Source organism: Dromiciops gliroides, chromosome 3, assembly GCF_019393635.1.
Source record: "Dromiciops gliroides isolate mDroGli1 chromosome 3, mDroGli1.pri, whole genome shotgun sequence".
NCBI classification, from domain to species: Eukaryota; Metazoa; Chordata; class Mammalia; order Microbiotheria; family Microbiotheriidae; genus Dromiciops; species Dromiciops gliroides.
In genome coordinates, this window is record NC_057863.1 from 270624622 (window position 1) to 270649812 (window position 25191).

Consider the following 25191-nt stretch of genomic DNA (forward strand, 5'->3'; position numbering starts at 1 on the left):
TTTCCAAAAATATCATATGACTCTTGAGCATACTGCCTTGCACTACATACTGTATTAGGAGCTACAATTGTTGACTATGAAAAGAGTGTGTAAGTACTTTGTATCTGCTTGATTGTACATGATTTTTGAATATTCACACTGATGTTATTTTAGGGTATAATCTCCTAGAAAGACAAGGATATTAATTAATGGGTCAGTTTTTATTGCTTTGTATAATGCCTAACAGACTATCATGTGTAAGCAGTTAATTAAAAAAATTCATCCAATTTCATTCAACAAAAATTTATTAAACACATATATTACATTAAGCATTGTATTAGCCACCTGTCATACAAAACTAGACTTTTTTGGGGGTCAATTTATTTATTTTTAATAAATCAATTTATTTAAAGTTTTGAGTTCCAAATTCCATCCATCCTTCCCTCCCCTCCTCTTCCCCTTTCTTGAGGCACTAAGCAATCAGATATAGGTTATACATGTGCAGTTATGTAAAACATTACCATATTAGTCATTTTGTATAAAAAACAAATAAAAGAAAAAATGAAAGAAAGAAAAATAGCATGCTTCAGTCTGCATTCCATCAACATCAGTTATTTCTTTGGTGTTGGATAGTATGCTTCATCATTAGTCCTTTGGCATTTTCTTGGATCATTGTATCGCTGAGAATAGTTGTCATTCACAGTTCTTCATTGAACAATATTGCTGTCACTGTACATAGCATTTTCCTGGTTCTGCTCAGTTCACTATACATCAGCTCATATAAATCATTCCAGTCCTTTCTTAAATCGTCTTATTTTTCATTTTTTTATAGCACAGTAACATTCCATCATAATCATATATCACAGTTTATTTAGCCATTCACCAATTGATGGACATTCCTTTGATTTCCAATTCTTAACCACCACAAATATTTTTGTGAAAATAGGTCTTTTTCTATTTTGGGGGGATGTCTTCGGGAGGGTGTCAGTGGTATTGCTGGGTCAAAGGGTATGCACATTTCTATAGCCCTTTGGACATAGTTCCAAATTGCTCTCCAGAATGGTTGGATCCATTCACAACTACACCAACAGTGGATTAGCATCCCAGTTTTCCCACTATCCCCTCCAACATCCAATATTCTCTTTTTTGTTATATTAAGCAGTTAATTTAATTTTAAAGTAACGTTTTATTGACATCTTTTGTTGTTTAGACCATGTACATTTCCCAATGATTCCTTACCTCCCACTCTTCACCCTCACAGAGAGAAGTTCTTTACCACATAGAATTTAGGGGGGAAAGCACAGTTCAATAAAATTAACCAACTCATTTAAAATTCTGACATTAACTGCTAATTCATAGGGCCCACACTTTACAAAGAATGGAAGGAGGTACCTTCTCACCATATATCATCTTCAATCTACCCTTGGTCATTATAATTTCACAACATCAATTTTCAATTGGTTTACAACAAAATTGTTGTAGTCATTGTGTTATATTGTTTGCTTAGTTCTCCTACTTTTTAATCTATCATGAAGCATTCTAGGCTCCTCTGTATTCACTAATGATTTCTTACAGATATTCATGTTTGTTGTGGTTCACTGGTGTCTGACTCTTCATGACCCCATTTGGGGTTTTCTTGGCAAAGATTCTGGAGTTGCTTGCCATTTTCTTCTCTCAATTCATTTTATAGATGAGAAAACTAAGGCAAACAGGACCCAGGGTCACACAAGCTAGTGTCTGAGGCCAGATTTGAACCCAGGCGAAAAAGAGTTGTTCTGGCTTCAGTTCTAGCACACTGTCTACTTCATCACCTAGCTTCCCACAAATAGTATTAGGACTGAAGATTTTAAACTGGAAGGGACCTTGAGACCAACAAGTCCACCCCTTTAGTGTATATATGAGGTAACTGAGGCATAGAAAATTATTTCGCCCAGCATGGTATAACTAGCATCTAAGGACAGGATTTGAACTCAGGTCTTCTTGACTATAGGTCTAAATCTTATTCATTATACTACCCTGCTTCTATTCCACTGCATTCATGGTACTACATCTTGTCCAGCCACTCCTCACCAAGCAGCTAATAAACCATAGAATCACAGGATTTCAGTTGAAAGGTAACTCAGTATGTTGTCTGGTTCAGCCTGTGAAAAAATAATCCTTTCAACAACATACCCAAAAAGTGGTCATCCAACTTTTGCTTAAAGATCTCTAACGAAGGCTAACAAACTACATCTCAAGCCATTCCATCACACTTTGGGATAGTTCTAAATGGGTTGAAGCTTTTCCTTGCATCAAGCCTCAGTTAGCCTAAATGCAACTTCTACCATTGCTTCTAGTTCTACCCTCCGGGCCTCATCTGGGACTAAGGTTCTGACCATGGAAATCTAAATGCCTTCCTGGGGTCCCTAAGTACAACCCCTCCCCAAAAGAAAAAAAACTAGTGCTGAAGCAATCACTTGCCTCCCACTTTCAGGCTTCTGGCCCTGGGACCACCACAGGCAATACAGAGGCAGGCAAGCTATACTCAACTAAATCAATACTGCATTCTTTGCTGAATCTCCTTTGCTACGGCTAAGTAAAACTCCTTTCATTATGTTCTACAGCATCCTTACTTTCATTTCAGTCTTGAACCTAAGGCATCAGAGCAGCCTGAGTCAAACTGGCCCTACTACAGGGATATAAACAAGTCTAAGCTCTCTTTCAAATAAATGTCAGACTTCCAAATATTTCAAGATGGCAGTCATTGCTTCCCCTTCCCCCACGTGAATATTCTTTTTTTTCCCCCCAGATCTGAACATCCCTAGTTTGCTCAAATGATCTAAAAAACTATTTGTTTACACTTAAATGTTAACCCTACCTAATCTTTGTCTAAAATAATCTTTAGCTTTCTTGAGTGTGGTGGCATTTGTGTTTTCCTGGTCAATAAACATTGTAAATACATTATACCAATGTTTCATAAGATAGGAAACAGCACATTCACTATTTTGAGTTATTAGTGGCATGGGCAACCTCAATTTTATCTTCTCCCTAGCTTCCTTTTCCTTTACAGTCTGAGTTGGTTGTAGTGATATGATGTCTCGCCACTAAACATCTATCAGTTTATCATTTCAGGTGGGGACTATGTCTTATTTATTTTTTTGCATCTCCATTTTAAATGCATTGTTTGTGAGTCAATTATTTCAGCATTTAATAAATGTCTTCTGGAATTGTCAGAGTTAGTCCATTTCTGACCTCATGTGAATTTAATTGTTAAAAATTTCTTTATTTTCCAGTTTGATTTTTTCTTCAGTTATTGAGCTCAGTTTCTGTGACTGCTACATTGGGTTAATTTTAATTTTTAATTTTTAAGGGGTTAAAGAGATAGAATTAAATTTTTTTTAAAAAATAGTAATTTCTGTTGGCCAGAGTGATTAGAAGTGCCATATTCTAAAGAAAAAGGTAATGAGATAATGAAATGGAATGCTTTAACATTCTTTCCCATTTTTCCTTTTTCTGATTTAGTCAGGGAGGTGGTTCTTGGTTAGCATGCTGAGGGAAGTAAATCTGATATCTCTCCCTACTCTTAACCCTTTTCCAATCTGTAAAGCTCAGATTACCCTTTATAATTGGCCCAATAGAGAAACAACTTTAGAAAGAATAATCATTTAGTAGCATGACTTAGTAATATCAGCATGGATAACCTGCTACATGATCTAAGTTGCTTCATTATACCTCAGTGTTTCTGTACATTTGGGAGTTGATAATAAATGTTAACTGTAACATACGCCAAGTGATGGATAGAATAATTTCTCTCTCCCTTTAAAAGCATTAATGAAAAACAAATGTTTATAATTCATTGATATATTGGTCAAAGATAGTTATGAAGGTACAGAAAAGAAAACCACTAATTAGTCTATAGAGTTAATTACTGTCCACTTAGATAAAGCAGATTTGGCACACAAAACTAATTTGAAAATAGGTTTACCCTTACCACCAATTTTCCAGGTGAAAAACATTTGAGGAATGACTGCCTGCTCAAAACTGGCAATGATTTAATAGAATTGTTGGGATTAGAACTTCTTGGCCCTGATTTTTCTTCACGCTGCCAAATTCTCACCTGACTCACCTAACCCAAACAAACAAATTTTGTTTCGTTTTTTCCTTTTGAAATGCAAGAGTTAAATCCTCGGCCATTTTACCATTCAGTTTTACTTCATAGGTCAGAACCACCTCCAGATGAATGCCTTTAACTACAAACAAGTCACGTAGTTGGGTTTTTAAAATTTATTTATTGTGATGATTCGACAATACAAGAGGGAAAGATGGTTAGTTTTAAAATGGTTTTTTAACAAACAAAATCCCCAACAATAAAAATCCAAAGTCACAACCTGGTATTAAAAACAAACAATATACTTAAATGCCCATTACAAATCAAGACCTGAAATCTATGTCGTCTAATATGGGGTGAATAGGAAGAAACAAGGCTGTGTATTTATTAAAACTTCTGTTAGAATCCAATGCCCAGAATGGACCTAAAAAAAAAAACACTGCACTGATCGCTTTGATGATTAAAAGATGAATTTAACTACTTGCTTCAAGGCAATTTCAAGTCTTTTTTTTTTAAAGAAATAAAAGTTAATCGAGGCTTCCCCCCCCCCCCTTGTTAAGTCAAGAGTGTGAGAGGAGTGTGCCTATTTTCAGTAATCTAAGAAAACTGTTGCTTGAAAGGAGGGCATTATATGAATGTATACCAAACTCAAATGCTGATTAGGCTAACCTGAAAAAAACTGGCGAAAGTGGAAAGAGCTTCCTTTCTGTTTCTAAAAGGATGAATAGCGAAGCGGGGGCGGGGGTAATAAAAATCAACCCGAAAGAAATTACACTTAAAAACCTACAAAGTTCCCTGAAAAATAACAAGCTAGCCTCAAACGAAGGTAAACGTCGTCTTAGAACAGCATGTCCAAAAAGATTTGGATTTTTGAACCCAGAAATCGAGCGTGCTCCACCCCCCAACGCTCTGCAGAGAGCGAAGCGAGCCTTAGCCCAAACGCCGCCTAACCCTCTGTGAGTTCACATGGAGCATTCCGTGATTAATAAGTCTCTACTAAGGGATCTTCAGAAACCCGAAGGATTCCTCGATCCGATCCTCGTACATATATTCCCCTCGAAGAGTCCGTCCAAATCTAGTGAAAAGTAGACACAAAGACTGCTATTCTCTCTTCCTGGAGGGGAAAGAACCCCCCCCCCTTGACCCCCCCCCCAATAACATAAGCGTCCGGAAACAGCTTACCTGGAGGCGAGGAAAGGGTTGCTTTCTTAGAAGCAAAACAAGAGACGTGAACAATCCCGACATTTAGTGATGGAAAGAAAAGGACAAGGAAAAGTCAGCTAGATCTACACCTGCAGGGCGGGCGGGGTGGAAGCGAGGAGGGGTCCGGAGAGTAGAAGGACTGAAAGGAAGGATCAGGCCTCACTTTTTATTTTAATCCACCCTCTTGCAAGTGGGAAAGCTACCGGGAAAAGATCCACCGGAATTCAAAAAACAAACATCTTTTACTGTTTCTCACTCATCACGTCCCCATAACTGCAAATGTACTTGGAGGGAGTCTCCCCGCCCCCTCCCCCCTTAAAGAAAGTCTCCATCTCTTCCTTTCTGTCTTCTCGCACTTCTCCCGACCCCCGCGTTCTTTTGCTGCAGTTGGCTCCGGGGAGCCGGGATTGGAGAAGGGGCGAGGGTGGTGGTAGTGCTATCAGTGGGGCGGTGGTGACGGGGTGGCAGGCTAGGGAGGGAAAGGGGCGGAAGGGTGCAATGGGGTCTGCCCGGTCTCTTCACTTGGAGAACTGTGTCTGTACCGCAGCTAGCCCGAGGCCTGAAGGAATTAAATGCGGGAATTTGCAGATAGCACAAGTGCAGAGACCAGGGCTGCCAGGGAGAGGGAACTGACCACACGGCGGCTCCTCCAGCGACAGGTACTTGCTGGAGTGTAGAGTCTCCGGGTGGTTCACGCCCCCTGGGGCCAGCAGCACGGATCCGGGGGCAGCGAACAGGGGCAAGCCAGCGAGCAGCAACCGCGGCCCGGGCCCGCTCATGTCGCCAGGATCCGCCGCAACTCCCTGCAGGAGCTGCCCAGGAGAAGGATGTAGTTTCTATGGCGAGGAGAGCAGCGTAGCGATTTTTGGAGAGCTTCCTGCCGGGGAACTCTGGCAATGAGCGGGCAGAATAGGGCATGATGACTTCTCTCAGAGCGTCCATGGCCAGGTTGAGATCTTGCATCCTTTTCCTTTCCCGGCTGTTGATTTTTCCTCCTCAGCTGCTGCTGCTCCTCCTTCAACTCCGTCTTGCTGCTGCTGCTGCTGCTACTGCTGCTGCTGTTGCTCCCGCTCTCGCCACAGCCGCCGCTACCCTTGGCATTTTTTCCCACGCCCTGCTGCAGCTGCTCCAGAGGGGGTTCCAGCTTCTCGTGGACTGTTTAGGAAGGAAGCGTAGCAGTGGCAGAGGAAGAGGACAGTGGCTGCCTATAGCCCACCAATTCATATGGGGAAGCCCCGAGCTGCACATCCACCGCGCGTTGTTGCCCTCAACATTCTTAGGCAGAGATGCTTTCAAACCAGTGTAGAAACCTTCATAGTAAAAAGGGAGTAGAGGGGACGTAGGAGAGGGGGTGGCAACGTGTGCGTGTGTATGCGTGTGTGTTTGCGCGCGTGTGCGCGTGTGCGTGTGCGTGTGTGTGTGTGTGTGTGTGTGTGTGTGTGTGTGTGTACTCGCGTTTTCGCTCGCGGGGGATTTTCCCAGCTGCTGGCAGAGATGACAACGAATCCACACTTCAAGAACTCGCGGCGTGTTTTGCGAACCTTCCCCGCTCCCAAGATCTGGTTGCGGGAGTTGCTGCTTGAGGGTGCTGGGAGAGGGGCATAGAGGGAAGAAGGGTACTGACCAGAGGGCCTTTAAATCCAGCTCTTGAACTTGGGGAAAAGAAAAGAACCAACTAGGTCGAGAGCCTGGGCTGAGGCAAACACTCATTGGCTGCGGCGCATACGTCGCTGTGGGTTGGGAGGGGGTGGTGGTGGGTGTAGAGGTGATTTTTGGCACCGTTGAAATAGTTTATTGTTAAGTAACTGTGTGATTCTCTCTGCCGGGTTCAGGCTATCACGCGACACGATTCTCCAGGAAGGAGAAAGAAGAGGGCCCTTTTTTCCCCCTGATGGAGTCGGGGTGTTAAAGTAGAGATGATTTCCTTGTTGGAACCAGAAATCCAATGCTTATACCCAACTGCCTTCCTCCCTCCTCTCGTTGCCTGCCAAGAGGCAGAAAAAGGCTTATTTCTCAACAAGGTCTCCTGTCCTTAGCATTTAATGTGGCATCTCTTTTCTTTCGTTCTCCACTTCCAATCTTTTCTTATAAAGTATTGTAGAATTTACAAACGGAAGGGTGACTTGGAGCTCGTCTAGTTGAACGCTTTATTTTTTTGGGGGGGGGATTTTCAAGAATGGGGAAAGGGTGCGATTATCTGTGTTTTCCCAGACATTATGTTTTGCATATTAATCTTCTATAGTTACCAAACTTTGCCACTCAGTTTTATGCTTAAACTGGGGGTGTGCCCTGAAGTTGCCTATTTACAGGGTTAAAACAACAAACAGAAACAAACACAAACCCTATAGTATACAATAGAAAAAAACAGCAACTAGGAGATATAAAAACCAGCTGGTTAGTAAGATGTGCTTGGTGTGGAAGATAAACACTCTGCCCTTTAAACATTACATCATTTGATAGCAGTCTAAAAGTACCATAGACTCTTTCATAGCAAAATACTTGCCTGTGATGTTTGAGAATTATGTTGAAGGAAAGAACATATACATGTTCAGACTGTTCTGCTATATCTGTAGGTATCCTTATGACTCAAGAAGCTAAGGGAAAGAAGAGAATTTCCATCACATTTATACTCTTTGAGGCAGAAAATAGCACCCTTGGCATGAAAAGACCTTTGATGAGTAGCAAAGGGGATTATTAGAAATCACACAAAAATTTGCAATTTTAGGAGCTATCCACTATATTCAGAAACTCCTTGAAAATGTGAAATTCACCAAGGTTCCTTGGTTTACTATGCCAGGATCTTATTTTGTATTGTGTACTTTGTGAAGACAGAATCTTTGTTTATTTCAATACACAGTTTACTTTCTTAAAAAAAAAAACACCTCCAAGACCTATTTGCTAAGAATTCTCAGAAATGCTTAAAAATCACTTTGAGCACTTCAAGATTTCCAGAACATTTTTCAAGCATTATCTCTTGTGGAGAAGGTTTACCCTTTCCTAATGCACTTTCCACCAATTGGCACATAAGCCTGATAGTCCTGGGAATAGCAACTCCCAGACTTTCCACCCATCCAGATTTCCCACCCAGGTCCAGTCCAGCTCCAGAAATCATTGTCCAGAGAAGCAACTCTTAAGGAGACATGACTTGCTAGCTTCTTCAGGTATTTCCTTCCTTACCTCTCACCCCTCCTCCCTTCTGCCCCTCACCCCCCAGCAACTGCAGCCACCAAAGAACAGGAAAACAAAGTTCTTGACACAGTTTGATGAAATTCTTGGTGCCATCAAAGGGTGAAGTTATAAAGAGGCAAATTTCCACTTGATATCAGGAAAAACTTTCTAACAAGTTGAACTGTTCAAAAGTGGAATAGTCTGCCTGTTAGGAAGAAGAGGGTAGGTTTCCCCCCTCCTTAGAGGTCTTCTAACAGAATCTAGACAACCACTTATTATAGAGAGGCTTCTTTCTGCATATAGGTTGATGTTTCTTCAAACTTTCAAATTTTGTAATTTTGTGATTCTATAAGAGCAGGAATGGTCTTGTTTTCCTTTTTATATTCCCAGTGCTTAGGACTGTGCTTTGCACAAAATAATTGCTTAATGTATGACTTTTCATATATTCATTCATTCATCTCATTTATCTCCATGACAGTCCTGGGGGGGAAGGTATCACAGTTTTGTTATTCCATTTTATATATGATGAAATTGACACTCAGAGAGGTTAAGCAACTTGCTCAAGATCATACATTTAGGATGTCTCAGATGTGGATTCAAATCCAAGTCTTTCAAGCCTTGTACTCTTTTCACTATACCAGAGTACCTCAAATTTTCCACTAGTGTGAGTTTAAGAGGTACAATATTTATAGGAATAATTACTATGCCTTCCTGACACTTCCTGCCATCAACCTTCTCATTCCCTATTCTGTTCAAGTGGGTATTATAACCACTACAATTTTCCCCTATCCAATTGCTGGTAAACTTCATCCCCTAATCTCTGGGATTTGGAGTTGCGGTTCACTTTCCTCTGATTTTTCCATTGACTTTTTTCTTTTTTTTTTCCTTTTTTCCCCATTGACTTTCATTCCCAATCCAACTAAGTCCCACCACTTTCCAGTCCCTATCCTCTTCTGGCCTGCTATTTTACTGTGCCTTCTGAAATATACTCTTGTTTTGTTTTTTTTTTTGTTTGTTTGGTTGGTTTTTTTGCAAGGCAATGAAGGTTAAGTGACTTGCCAGGGTCACACAGCTAGTAAGTGTCAAGTGGTCTGAGGCCAGATTTGAACTGAGGTCCTCCTGAATCCAGGGCCGCTGCTTTATACACTGCACCACCTAGCTGCCCCTGAAATATACTCTTAATAAGTGCATTTTAACCTGGATTTCTTCCTCTCACAGTCTGCATCATGAGTGTGCAAAACTTCATGAGTTAGGCATGTTGGCCTTCCTCATGAAGCATTCCTATGGATCACTAGTCTGGGCAATGAGAATGTTCCTCCAGGCTATGCCAGCACCTTAGTCCACATGCCTACAGTGCTCATGGAAAATCTGTATTCTTCCCTTATAACACTCTCCAGGTCAATCTTTTCTCTTGCTTACACGGAACCTTCTCCCACACTTCCTGATGACTCTGGAGGAGAGAGTGAGACTGATGACTTTGCATAGCTTCTACCTCACTGAAATCCAATTCACTCACAAGTCAAGATATCACCCTCCTGATGAAATTGGTCCTCTTCAAGATCAAGGACAAACAACAACAACTAGCAGCAGGAGTAGCAGCAACAACAATAACACTGAGCTCCAGGTCTCTTTTATTCCTTTCTCAAGAAGTTCAGTGCCAGGTTTAGAATCTGTCTCCCACTCCAACCCCTATCCTGACCTTGGGGGATTTCAGCATTCATATTTCTATCCTTCAACTTTTTTGGCCTCTAAGTTCATTAACCTCAAGTTCTATGATCTCTATTTGTACCGACAGGGGTGGCCATACCTAAGGCCTCATTATCATCCCCAAATTGTGACAATTCCATGTTTTTGGTCCATTAAAAATTTATCTCTGTTTTTTATCGTTCCTTCTTTTTGCTACATTCTTTGTTTGTTTTGTTTTTGTTTTTGTTTGTGGGTCAATGAGGGTTAAGTGACTTGCCCAGGGGTCACACAGCTAGTGAGTGCCAAGTGTCTGAGGCTGGATTTGAACTCAGGTACTCCTGAATCCGTGGGCTGGTACTTTATCCACTGTGCCACCTAGCTGCCCACCGTTTGCCACATTCTTAAGCCTATTCTTTATTCTCACCACAACCCCCTGCTCCTTCAATCTTCCCTGATTTTCCAACTACCATCACTATTCTGGTCTCACTTTCCTTCTGTAGGACCTGAGTTCACTGTCCCAGCCCCACTGAAACCATCAGGCTGGGTCACTAGAGGATGGTTGCTAGTAGCTCCACTCAGTAGACTTGGGGACCACAAGGGGCTGAGGGACTTCATTAATTTGCTCCACTCCCCAAGTTGCTAGTACTATATTTCTCCTCATATACTCATGGAACACTTTATCTGATCTGTCCTCAGATCCCTTTATTACCTACTCTATATTATATTTATCTACGCTCATATTGTATACCTTTATGTGATCCTTTAGAACAAGGATCATTCCATATTTGCATTTGAGTCACTAAACACATCTTGACTTCCAATGATGAAGACTACAAGCCATCTATTCTAGATAGGGCAGTTAGGTGGTGCTGTGGGATGGAGTGCCAAGACTTGTAGTCAGGGAAACATGAGTTCAAACCTGGCCTCAGACACTTACTAGTGACCCTAGGCAAGTCGCTTTACCCTGGCAAAACTCTGTCTCAAGTTTTTCTCAACTGTAAAATGTGGGATAATAATACCACCTAATTCACAGGGTTGTTGTGAGGATCAAATGATGATAACAATTGTGAAGTACTTAGCACAGTGCCTGACACATAGTAAGTGCTATATAAATATTAGCTCTTATTATTTACTATTCACACGGTACAGCATCCTGCGAGACATCTTGTTCATGTCCTTCTACAAGGTTACTGCTAGGAATCCAGGTAAGGCTCTTGAAGCCTTCCTTGATTTCTCCTAACATCACAAGAATACCAATGGAGCCCTGTGGCCCTCTACAACTGTCTCTCATGTGATGAGTAAACCTCCTTTTTCTATCAAACAGTACATTTCTTTATGACCCCTTTTGTTTGGGGTGTCTCGTTGGTTGCATATTGCAGTTTTTCACAGCTACTGTGCATATCTTCAATTTTTTCATTGTATTAATTTTTAATTATTCAGAGAATATGTCTTATTGCCATAGAGTAACACTAGTAGAATGGTGTATTAAAAATATAGGGCCTTTGTTTTCATGGGAAGCTTGGAGACATTAATAGGAGGTTTGGCATTTCCTGAAGGGAATCCAACCATCTCTCCTCCTCCTGTCCATCACCTACTTGTACTGTCTAATCCAGATACAAACATACATAAATACAGACATAGTTCACTTTATTGCACTTTGCAGATATTGAGTTTTTACAATTGAAGATTTATGGCAACCCTATGCTGAGCAAGTCTATTGCATCATGTTTCCAATAGCATTTGCTCATATCATGTCTCTGTGTCACGTTTTGGTATTCTCAAAAATATTTCAGACTTTTTCATTAATATTATATCTGTTATGGTGATCTGTGATCAATGATCTTTGATGTTATCATTGTAATTGTTTTGGGGTGCCATAAACCGTACCCATATAAAATGGAGAATTTAATCATTCAATGTGTGTGTTCTGACTGTTCCACTGACCAGCTGTCCCATCTTTCTCTCTCTTCTCAGGCCTCCCTATTCCCTAAGACACAACAATATTGAAATTAGGCCTCTAAGTGTTCAAGTGAAAGGAAGAGTCAATTGCTGTGGCAAGCTTAATTGTTGTCTTATTTTAAGAAATTGCTATAGCCACTCTGACCCTTTAAACAATCACCACCCTAATGAGTAAGCAGCCATCAACATTGAAGCAAGACCCTCCACCAAGCAAAAAGGTTTTTGATTAGCTGAAAGCTCAGGTGATGTTTACAATTGTTTAGCAATGAAGTATTTTTAAGGTATGTAAGGTATGTATATTTTTGACATAATACCATTGCACATTTAATAGACATTATAGTGTAAACATAACTTTCATACACATTGGGAAACCCAAAGCATTCATGGGACTAACTTTATTGTGATATTTGTTTTATTGCAGTGGTCTGGTACCCAACTTGCAATAGCTCCAGTATGCTTGTATATACATACATACATATGTACAATATATATGCTGATGGATAAACTTTTTAGTTTGTTATTACAGATGCCTATCTACTTGGTCTTTCTTGGATAGATGATTGAGCCAAATTGCCTTTGAATAATTATAATTCTCTGCTAGGAGGCTCTATAATGTTCTAGGGCTTAATGCACTCAGAATGTCATCTACAATAGGAATATCTGGAGCAGTGGTGTCAAAGTCAAATAGAAATAGAATCACTAATTTGTACCTAAGGATCCCTGTGGGCTGCATGTTGACTTAGAAAACCCACATATTAATACTATGACCTATGGTATTTAATTTATTTAAAAATATTCTCAATTACATTTTAATCTGGTTTAAACAGCACTTGGGAGTATGTGTTTGACACCTCTAGTCTAGAGGACTTCCCTCTTCAATTTGAATTCTATACTAGATCTCTTCCATCACAGTATTAGACACATATCTTCCTCACCTGATGTATATGATCAAACAGTCATTAACAAAATTATTGTTCTATATTTCAAATAAGTTGAATTATTTTGATATATGAGTGGGAGAAACTTTGTTGTGAAACAGCCTGCAAATAGGCATTTTGTTCTACCAGATCAAACTCTTTTTCATAATAAACAAACAATAAGTAGAGTGTTATATTATTCTCTATACCTTCATTTCATTATAAAATGGCGAATATGTAGTCCATTGTTGAATAATCACTTGTTGTCTATCCCCACTAAGGATGCCCTGAATTTATGTCTATATAATTCATAAATATTTTTATAGATTGGAGAATTGGGATAGACATCAATAGTTACTGATGTTCTATTAGTCACATTTTAACAAAATTAATACTGGAAAGTAAGATTCCCTACCCTCACCCCCATATCTTTGATATCCTTCCCCTGATTCAAATATTTTGGAGATTTCCCAATACCCATTAAAATTGTGTTGCCTCCCGCATAGCTCCTCTCCTGTATACATTTGGCCCAAAGGCCAACTTCTTTTCCATATTTGTTCTCTTTAGTGACATTTTTTAATTCCCCACATAAAACATGTATAGGATATTAGCTCCAAGTGCAGTGGTTCCATTGTCCTTGATGGAAACAAAAGTTTTGTGTAAGCGGGTTTTTAATGAATCTCTTCCACATTTCCTTATATTTGTTGTCCTTTACATTTTCATTCTTTGTTACTTTTACAGTAGCTTTGCTTAGTTGGATTTATTGCCAAACTTTTCTTAAACAAGTTTTACTATTCCTCTCTGCTTTATGAGAGGATACTATTAATAGATGATTATCATTCTTCTTTAGAAGACTTTACAAATGATTTTAATACTCTCATACAATGTTGCCTTTGGCAGTCATCTCTCTTAGTTTGGCCAGTTAAGTAATATGTTTGCTGGCTAAAGCACTTCCTGAGCTTTTTATCATCTCCTTAAATTAGACTAGATACATTTCTGGATAAAGTTATTATAGTTAGCTTCAATGACATTTCTATGCTCAGTGTCATATGTTGGCTATTTCTCCATTTTTGATAGTCATCCATTGTTTAACTAGTTTGGAATTTAGTTTTCTCTTCCTTCCTTCCTTCCTTCCTCCTTCCTTCCTTCCTTCCTTCCTTCCTTCCTTCCTTCCTTCCTTTCTCCTCTCTCTTCTCTCTCTCTCTACTCCCTCCTCTCTCTCTCTCTCTCTCTTCTCTCTCTCCTCTCTCTCTCTCTCTCTCTTTTTCTTTCTTTTTCTTCTTCCTCTCCTCCTCCTCCCCCTCCCCCTCCTCCTTATATCTGACAAATAAATGACCTGCCTGTACACAGACAGTCGACTTTGGATAAACCCCACATCAACATAAGTCTTTTCTTGTTTTGTTATAATAGAAAACTATTTCATTTTGTAGTATTATTCAATGCTTGCTATATCCAATTATTCTTTGTCCAAAGAAAGTGTTTATGATTTTCTGAACTGTGCTTTTTCATACATTTTCCCCATCAGCACCCTTTGAACTTAAGGATTCAAGTTTTTAGAGTATATATATTAACTTAATTGGAGAATTGTATTGCATTTTTCATGGAATTTTTCTAACTTCATTAGCAATTTATTTTGGTACATCAGCCTGACTGTTTTTCATGGTGATTTTTGCAAATTATTTAAATTAATATTGCAATAAACGATGACTAAATATAGCATGAAATAATATTTTTGGATCCCTTTGATCATATGGTAAAGCTCACTTCTCCACTTCTTTTATTTGCCTTTCCAAGGAGTACCTGTAAACATCGTTCCCACTTAATGGAATCTTGCTCCTTTTTTCTTGTTTCATTATATCAAGATTATCAAGATCAATGTGGTTCAGCCTCCTCCATCAACAGGACAAGGATCATGCATTTAGAGTACCAACAGTCAAATTAAAATGTATCGACTCTCTAAAAACTGTGTCATTCTTGGCTTCCTCTCCTAAGGGGTGCTTTGCAGAGCAGGCACTTAAATGTTAGTTAAATTGAATTCTGAATGAATTCTTGGAAATGGAGTGTTGCCCTTAGCAGAAATTATAGATGGAAATAGGTGGGGAAAACTGGTCACCAAGATCAGAAGGAGTAGAGATAATGAAAGATTTGTCATGGCAGATTTCAGAGTCCAAACTACCTTAGATTCTGGGACAGTTAAGTCCATGAGAATCAGAGTGTTTGATTAAGTTTTCCAGGGCAGAGAAAGTAGTAATTAGTGAAAACTTTGTGGTCAAAAGAGTCCCCTGGAAAGATTATAAAGGGTTAATACTATGGGAAACAAACATGGCCTAGGGCCCAGGATTGGTTATTGTATAAAGTCCTTAATTTTTTTCATATCTTTTTTTTAGATAATCATTTGGTTGAGCTTCTTTTATTTAATTCTCCCAGTCTGGGGAGCAGCACCTTTTCTCCTCCCCACCTTCCCTCTTTTATAGTAATATAGTAAGCTTTCTTCCTTCCCACTCCAGCCAGAGCTGGAACCCTTCCCTTCATCCATTCTTGGGTGTCTTCCAGATCCAAACTTCTTTTTCTTACTATTCTTTAACTCCAATACGTGTCACTTTCCTTTTCTCCCCTTCCCATTCATTTTGGCTTTATAAAATGTGTTTTTCATGCCATAGAATGACAATTGAACCCCAGTGCATGAATCCCTTTTCCTCCCAGTGGGTGTAGAGGAGAGGGAAGTGGGTAGAGATCTTCCTGACTTGAGTTCTTACAGGGAAGGTCTAATGGTAAAAGAAATGCACTTGAGACTGTAGAAACTGGAGAGGGAACAACGTTTATTGAATGCTTACAGCATGCTGGGCACTATTAAGGAAGTAGCATATGACAGTTTCAAACAGTCAGTAAGGACAGAACTCATGATTGTTCTCCCCAAACTCTTCCCTTTTTCTTTATTATTTCTGTCAGATGCACCAGCATCCAATATCACAGGTTCATAACCTTAGCAATATCCTTAACTCCAAACTCTCCCTCACAGCACATATCCATTCAGTTGGCTAGATCTTACCATTTCCTATCTCCATAACCCCTCTTGCATCTGACCCCTCTTCTCTATCCATATAACTATTTTACTTTAGTTCAGGTCCTCATCACTTGTCACCTTGATTATTGCAGCAGGCTTTTCATGGATTTCCTGCCTCAATTCTCTCACTACTCTGGATCATCCACTCCACTGTTGCCAAAGATATTTTTCCCTCAAGGGCAGATTTGATCATATGACTTTCTCTTCAATCAAGTCCAGTGGCTTCCCATTGCCTCTAAGATAAAATATCAAGTCCTCAGTTGAAACCCTTCACAATTATCTCTCACTTATCTTTTCAGCCTCCTTAAACATTACTCCCTCTTTCCAACACTGTAATCCAGACAAACTGGCCCCTCTGTTTCTCACATGTGACATTCCATCTCCCATCTCTCTCTCTCTGATTTCACTTAGAATACATTCTCTCCTTACCTCCAACTCACAGTTTCTCTCTCTCTTCCTTTATGGTGCAGCTCATATATCATCTCATGTAAAATCCTTATGCAACTGGTGTGGTTTTTTTATCCAACCATTTAATTCAACATTTACTAAGCACTTGCTGTGTGTTAGGCATTGTGCTAAGTAAACTTAACAAATATTGTCTCATATGATACTCACAATGACTTTGTGAGGTAAGTACTACCTTATATGTCCTACATATAAAGAGAAAAACAGACCCTCCTCTCAAAGAAATTGCATTTTTGCTGAATATTCTATTGCTCAAGGAATAACAATTCAATTACTATTATTAACATTGCCACTGGAGAGATGACAATTGACTGTCCTGTTGCTTTATCCACAATCTTTGAAACAGCCTAGACCAAAGCTCCCTTCCCCAGTCACCATTACTTATCACCGCAACTGTTAATGCCCTCCTTCTCAAATTGCCTCGAGTCTAACTACATTGTATATGTTTATCCACAATACATTTATGCTGTATATACTTATTACTGATTTTCTCCTACATCAGGATGTAATCTCTCTGGGAGTAAAGATCATTTCATGCTTTGAACTTATATCTCCACTGTCTAGCACACTGACTGGAACATAGGCACTCAATAAATGCTTGCTGATTGACTGATTGATGGAGGGACTGTATGCTTGAAAGTTAGTACATACTCATCCAGTAATCAATGAAGTGCACTGAGCTACTAGATTTTTCTTTCCAACAGAACTTGGCTATACAGGCAGGCACAGGGGCAGAGGAAGCATTTGATGGAATTGATACAAGCCTGGCAGAGGCAGCTTATGTGAAATAGCAGATGGAATGGGTCCAGGGTGCTGGTGAGGCCAAGCTTGGATGAATTGAACAAGAATTGAGTGAGGGGAGGGGATTCACTATCTGAGAGAATTGGATGAGAGTCCATCTGAGGAAGTTTGAAACAAACTCTTTTGGGGGAGGGGGTGGAGTGTAACCCAGATGGCAGCAACTTCTGGATGGGAAGGTGAGAGAACAACAGAGGCAGGAGGTCTCTCCTGTATATGCCCCTGCTTCCAAGTAACATACAGTGTGACAGCTGACAGGAGTTAAAGACCAGTCTGTGGCTACTGACAGAGATGCTCCATGTGCCTTGTTTAGCAGTAAGCAGCTGCTGGGCCTTCATGTACTAGACACATTGCTTCTCAGTTACTCACATCCACCATAACAACCACTGTTGTTTTTGCCTAAAGGCTGTTGTATGCCTAGTGGTGGCTGCTTTTCACCCCAAAGGAGATGGCCTGTCGGTTTTTCCTTTTTTTTTCCAAAGAAACTTAAAGTACTTCCTCTTTCTGCCCTCCCTCCAGCTTTGGCCAAGGAACTTTGAACTTTTAATATTAAAGAGAATGGAAGACTTGTAGCATTGGTAAGAGAGGCTGGCAGTCAGGGAGAGGGTGGTATTAGTATCTTAATTATATTTCCCATCCACCTTAGGTTTCAAGCACAAAAGTAAGGACTGTGTCTCTGAAAAGGCCAAGCAACTCAAACACCTTCTCTTCATGACTCCCCTCCCTCCATTTAGATTGCTCTTCTTTTAGAATGTAATGGAATAATATTCATTAAAAAAACCCCAAACCTCTACTTTTTTTCTAAGAAAGGAAAAAATTATTTTATAAACCACTAAACTTTATTGCAAAACACTTGGAGATGGAGGCATCAATAGAAAATATATTATTCATAAATTACATTTGCCCTAGGTCCTTCAAATAACATTTTTTACTACCCTAAGAGTCAGCCTAGTGGGAAATGAGAAGTAGGGATGTGTGTTGGCTTTATTTCTATGGGGACTCCCTCTATAGGGTCTATAGGGAACAGGTAGACATTTTCACTGAAAGAAGTTTCATGAAAGGGAAGATTCACTCATCAAATTTGTAGAGCTAGAAGGGATCTTAGGCATCTTTCTAAGTGGGAGAAAGGCAAAGTGCCCTTGACTTCTTAGTCCCCTTGGTCTCCCTTTGAATGGAATGAACTCTTAATTGAGTAGCTCTGAGTCCCTATCAGTTATTGGTTTTCAAGTCGTTGTGGGCACTGTTTTCCTTGTTATAAATCTGACTTGCAAACAAACCAAAGAGAATGAAAATGTATTTGGGGCAAAATTGGAAAGTGTTCTAATTTCATTCCTTTCCAAAGGGTGAGTAAAGTAAGTGTATGTTAGCTACAGGACATTTTGAAAGCTACCATCCAGTCTTGTTTCTAGTGTATAAGAGAAAAAATAATAGATTTTCCCCATTAGGTCCTGGTTTAAAGGACAAACAATCACAGAATCACAGATTTAAAGTGGGGAGGGAACTTAATGTCATCTGGTACATACCTCTTGTTTTATAGATGAAACCAAGGTCCCTGGGGAGGTTATGACTTGTCCCAAAGTTACACTGTAAGTTTGGATTGGCTCGATGACCCCAAAGATAGCATTTCCCCCTACTTCATCATGAATGTGACCCTTTTATTCTAAAACCTGTTACATGGTGGCGTGGTAGTATGCATTTTAATAAATAATGTGTGTATATATTATAGATATTTTTAAAATGAGAGTTTGAATTCAGATTAGTGTACTTTAACATGTGGTTTTGGGTTTTTTTTTTTGTATTTTAACAAAAGCTATTACATTTATCCTTCTTCTAGGGATTCCTAGTCAGGGTACTACATGTTACCCTCTTACATATCATTGCAGCTTTATGAAAATTAGTTTATAAATCTAGCCCTTTGCTGACTCCCAAGTGCATACTACTTAATGCAAGCATCAAAGTAAATTTTGTGATTAGCATTTTTCATAAGAGAAGTATGTGCTTTTGTTTTCTAAAGAGATGGGAAATAATTTAATTCACAGCAAAAGTAAATGCCAGATTGGCATTCAGAGAAAGAAAATGGAAATAAAGGCATTTGTAGTAAGGATAAATATTTTCATTTATTTAAAAATTCTGAAACAAAGTTCAAATATTAGCACATACCCTTTGAGGTCTCAAGAGCTGGTTTTCTGAAGAACAAAATATTTTTGAGCCTCCCCGAAGTCAGTAAGCTGAAGCCAAATGCCCCCAAAGCTTACACTGATACAATAAAAAGAGACCAATTTTGCTTGGAAGGCTGGTGGCTAATTTATAACACAATGTCCAATGTCATGGTTAGTTTTGGTTGCAAAAATTTGGCAGTTTAACCTCAGTCTCCAGTCAACCTGAAAAGATGTGAGCGAGTCTGGCTTATGCATCTTTTGCTTACTGGATGTTCCAAACGGTTTAAAACAAGCCCTTTCATAGAGACCCACAGCCAAGTGTGCTCAGAGAAATGAGGGGGCAAAACAAAGGTAGCTCTGAAGTCATTTCCCTGTGCTGAGTCCAGCCATCCGGTTCACTATTTCTCTAATGAATGGGCAAAATGCGACAGGAAGAACTGGAATGAAAGAGAACAAACAGGCCGAATGTACTAGGGGAGAGAATGGAAAGAGACAGGGGCAGTGAGCTGCTCAACTTTCATTCTCCGTTTTCAGAAAGGAATGAATGATGAATTCTAGAAACCCAAAAGGTAATAAAATATGGGTCACTGAAGCACTGTGGCCAAGTCCCCTAAAACACCGTGCAAAGGCAGGGGGTTCTCTAAGTCAAAAGCTCCCCCTCCGTTGTGCCATTTAGGCACCCTGTTGTAGACACAGAAGGGGACTGTTCATAATCTCACCTGTTGTTTTCCCTTTTGGCTCAAAGTTCTTAGCCATTTTTAATAGTTCATGGCTGAGCATGACTCCAGATTAGACCACCAGGAGGAAAGAGAAAGACAGGAAGAAGACTTTCCAGAGAACAGTTAAGGAGAGAACTGTTTCCCAACTCTTTCCCTTTCTTCCCTAAAGACAACTTGTAGAAATATAACTTAGATAATGGAGAGCAGTCAGCCTGGACTGTTTCAGGGCTCATCTACCATATCACTCCCATGCCTTGCCCAGATCATCTCTTAGAGATGAAGGCAGGAGCTAATGGCTCACATTCTTAGCAACACACTTTTTCATCAGCTGGTAGGGGATTTCTTTAGTACTGGGAGGGAGGACTGTCATTAAGTGAAGTATGGGTTTAATGCATCATTGGTTAGCACTGAATGAAATTCTGGGGAAGGAGAGGAAGGGCTTGGCTGTCAGAGAAGGAGCAAGAGAAATATGCCTCAACTCCCATTTCTTTTTGGGTATGTGCAGAAGTGTGGTTTCATTAATGTAGGGAACTCCCAGTCTGAGAACCCCCAAGGACAATATAGATCAGCAATCTATAGTCTTAGAGAGTTGCCTTGGGGTATTGAGACATTCAAAACTTGTCCTGGGTCATATAACTATTATGTCCCAGGGCCTTGACTTGAGCCCAGGACTACATGATTCCAAGACCCCCTCTCTGTTCATTATGCCTCACTGGCTTCCACTTGAAAATGTTCTTTTGTGCATGAGTTGGACTAGGTGACTTTTGAGGTTCATTCCAATTCCAGAATTCTGTGATACTAGAATACTTATCTTTACCTAAATACCTAGCAGGGAGTTAGCAACTGCTTTTATCCTTTCTCTATACTTGAGAGGGAAAGAAGGAAAAGGAAAACAGAAAAACTATGTATTTGGTTAAGTTTTTCTTAGGTTATTCAAATACTAGCTGCCATTTAGGTAGTGATTTAATTTTATGCAAACCATCATATCCTATCCTTACAATAACCATGTGAAATGGGTACTAGAAAAATATTATGTTCATCAAATCATAAATTTACAGTTGGAAGGGCCCTTAGAGATCCAACAAGAACATTTTACAGATTAGAAAACTAACATGGATAATAAATAGTGGAGTTGGAGGTTAAACCTTGATACTTTGGCTCAAAATTTAATGTTTTCTCCCTTCCCTCATTTTTCCCATTTACAGATGAGAAAACTCAGCTGAGTGATGATCGTACAACTATTAAGTGTTGGATCCTAGGTTTCCTTTGATGAAGTTAAGGACCCTTTGCATTATGCTATGCCCTTCAACCTTAGCTCTTTCTTGCCCTTCTCTGTTCCTCTCCCACCATTTTCCTCCTATTCCTGCCACCCCTCGAGTACCCAATGATATACTCTCTCTCTCCTCCCTTAAAAACTACTTCTCAGGAAGGGATTTAATCTATGTGTTTCCCCCTTCCAGGATATCCGGGCAACCATTTGGAAGTAGCAAGTGCTTTAGACTTGGAATCAGAATCATTACTCTCTTATTTATAAACTGTGGCTGTGAGCAAGTCACACAATTTGATTCCATTTAAGCACTCATTAACAAACTGCTATGTGCAAGATATTGTACCAGATTCTGAACATATTCAAATGAGCAATCCAATGGATTAGCGATGTTATCAAGCTGAATATGACACAGATTACAGCCTGTGCATGCCTGCCCATCCCATATTGCTCTGATCCATGTCTTCCCATAAATTCACTATAGGTGGTCCATCCAACATGTTGCCTCACTGGATGAGGTAAAGAAAGAGATAAGAATGGTAAAGGAAAATTTGGGAAAAGAAATAAGAATGATGTAAGAAAAATATAAAAAGAGAATTAACAACTTGGTAAAAGATACGAAAAATGCTGAAGAAAATAACACTGTAAAAACAGAATTGGTCTAATAGTTAAAGAGACCCCAAAATTCACCAAAGACAAAATATTTTAAAAACAGGATATCCCAAATGGGAAAAGGAAGTAGAAAAATTCACTGAAGAAAAGAACTCCTTAAAAAGCAGAATTGGCTAAATGAAAAAAAAAAGATATAAAAAAATTCACTGAGGAGAAGAATTCCCTTAACAACTAGAACTGGGTAGGTAGAAGCTAATGACTAAATGAGACTTCAAGAAACAATAAAATAAAGTCAAGAAATTATAAAGGAAAACTGCCCCAATGTCTTAGATACAGAGAGTAAAATAGAAATTGAAAGGATTCCTCAATCCCTTCCTGAAAGAGATCCCCCAAATGAAAAATTCCAGAAATATTTTGGTCAAATTCCAGAGTTTCCAGGTCAAGGAGAAAATATTGCAAGCAGTCGGAAAGAAACCATTCAAATACCATTGAGTCACAGTCAGTATCATACAAGATTTAATAGCTACCACATTAAAGGATGGCTTGAAATATGATAGTCCAGAAGGCAAAGGAAGTAGAATTACAACCAAGAATAACCTACCCAGCAAAATTTAGTATAATCCCCAAATGACAAATATGGAAATGTTTTACATAATTGTACATGTATAACCTATATCTGATGGTTTACCACCTCAGAGAGCAGGGAGGGGAGGGAGAAAAAGAGGGAAGGATAGGATTTGAAACTCAGAACTTTAAATAAAAATGTTAATTAAAAATTTTAGTATAATCCTGCAGGGAAGAATGGATATTTAGTGAAATAGAGGACTTCCAAGCATTCCTGATGAAAAGATCAGAGCTGAATAGAAAACTTGTCATCCAAACACAAAACTCAAGAGAAGCATAAATAGATAAACATGAAAGAATAATCTTAAGGGATTCATTAAAATTAAACTGTTTTCATTTCTATATGGGAAGGTGACTCCTAAGAATTTTATTATTATTTGGGCAGTTAGAAGGAGGCTACATAGACAGAGGTCAAGGATATGAGTCAACTATGTTGGAATGATCTCCAATAAAAATGTAGAGGTGAGAAAAAGAGATGCACTGGGAGAAGGTGGGGAAGGGAGAGGTGGAATGAGGAAAATTTTTCTTACATAAATGAGGGTATGAGAAAAGGAGCTTTTATAAGTGGAGGGGAAAAACGGGGGAGGGGACCATGCTCAAACCTTACTCTCATTGGTTTTTTTGTTGTTGTTGTTGTTTGTTTATTTTGTGGGGCAATGAGGGTTAAGTGACTTGCCCAGGGTCACACAGCTAGTAAGTGTCAAGTGTCTGAGGTCAGATTTGAACTCAGGTCCTCCTGAATCCAGGGCTGGTGCTTTATCCACTGCAGCACCTAGCTGTCCCATCCCCCCTTACTCTCATTGGAATTGATTCAAAGAGAGAAGAATATATGTGTATGTGTATTGTGGAAATTTATTTTGATTTGGGGACCCTACCTTTGGGCTGAGATTGGAAAGCCTTAGGCCCTCAGGGTCTCTTCTGTGTGGGAGGGGCTGATGCCCCTCCTCCTTAGCTTCAGCTGAGCCAAAAAGCCCCATGAGCTGTACAAGATGCCAGGTCAGACAGCTGGGGGGACAAAGCCCCCAGCTCTCTCCGACCTGAGTGGAGGTATCTGAGAGATGCTGGGCTCTGGCGTAGCCTGTGCTGAGGCACGTGAAGCTGCAGTGCACCCCCCCCCCCCACACCAGCCACAGCCCTGGCTGGAGGATTAGCTTGGTCTGTGGGGGTGCAGGAAGCCCCGAGATTTGAGTGGAGAGAAGAAAAGGTATATATAGACCTGGGAGTTAGACAGCAAGTGGGGGGGGCGGATGAGAGAGGCTAAGAAGAGGTTCGGGGGACAAGAAGAAGTCAAGTGACTGCTGAGGAGACGGCAAAGGTTGGAGAAGACAGACAGGGGGCTACAAGGATGCAGGAGAAGACGAGAAGGACTAGGAATAGAGAAAAGAGAGGCCGAAGGGCAGACTGACAGAGCAGACAGACAGAAGGTCAGTGAGAGAGAAACACAGGGGTTCAGTGGTGGCAGTAAGGAGAGGAAAGTTAGAAGCAGGGGGATTTACAAAGTGAAAGGGGCTTGGAGTTAGAATAAAGGACCTGAGTGCCCTAAGGCCTCTTGCAGCTAAGGCCCTTATTGTATTCAAGAAGTTCGAAGCACAGCAGGTGGGAAAGAGATGTGCCACAACACAGTCAGGTTGTACATTGTATTTCCCTGTATTCTTAATTTTAAATAGTATCTCATAAATAAACTCTGCTTTGATTATTTGGTTAAAAGGCTTCTTAATATTTTGCTTATCAATTTTGGGAGTGGAGCAGTGTGGTGGAACTTTATAAATGGCCCACATTAAATTAATAGCAGTCAGATAGCCAAATAGTCAAAAGTCCCCAGATTAGTCCTCCAGTCAGTTTAGTCCCCCCAAATCAGGCTAGTCAATTCAAAAATATTTTCACATTTTAATGGCGACCACGAAGGGACGTAGAATCCAATGATAATTTCTCTAAACCTATAATTTTTCATTTAGTTATAATTTTTCATAAATCCAATTATATAAATTTTCCAGGTTAGATATAGTTGTTAATAATATTTTTGTACAGTATGTATGTATGTGCATATATATACACACATATACACATACAGACACATATATGTATGTTTGTGTGTGTATGGATGTATACACCCATACACACACTCAGTCATGTATAGAAATCTATCTTACCCAATAGGGAAATAGGAAGGGAAGTGTGATAGTCTTCCTATGAGAATTAAATGTTAACAATCAACTTGGCTTGTTTTGGTTTGAAGGAACCTATTGATGTCATTTAAGGTTGACATTTCCTGGGAACCAAAACTGGAGCATGTAGGAGAGAAGTGATCACAATGTAATCAGTTGATCTTACTTTTAACTTTTGCCATCTTACTTTTTAACTTTTAACTTAATCATGTGTCTGTGGCCCTGTCTGATGTTATCATTGAATCATTCTTACAAATAAGGTAAATGTTAATGTTTATAAACATAGTATATTTTATCAAAATTGTATGATAGGTGGGGG

At 39.7% G+C, this 25191-nt stretch overlaps 1 protein-coding gene across 1 annotated transcript in view; it reads right to left on the reverse strand.

Moving 5' to 3' along the window:
- Nucleotides 1–4227: 4227 nt before the first annotated feature.
- Nucleotides 4228–25191, reverse strand: part of OLIG1 (oligodendrocyte transcription factor 1) — a 50405-nt gene continuing 29441 nt past the window's right edge. The window contains 6 exon segments of the mRNA XM_043993465.1: nucleotides 4228–6056; nucleotides 6059–6107; nucleotides 6109–6171; nucleotides 6173–6259; nucleotides 6261–6535; nucleotides 6721–6857. Of these exon segments, the coding sequence (XP_043849400.1) occupies nucleotides 5788–6056; nucleotides 6059–6107; nucleotides 6109–6171; nucleotides 6173–6259; nucleotides 6261–6535; nucleotides 6721–6857 (880 nt within the window). The 3' untranslated portion in view covers nucleotides 4228–5787.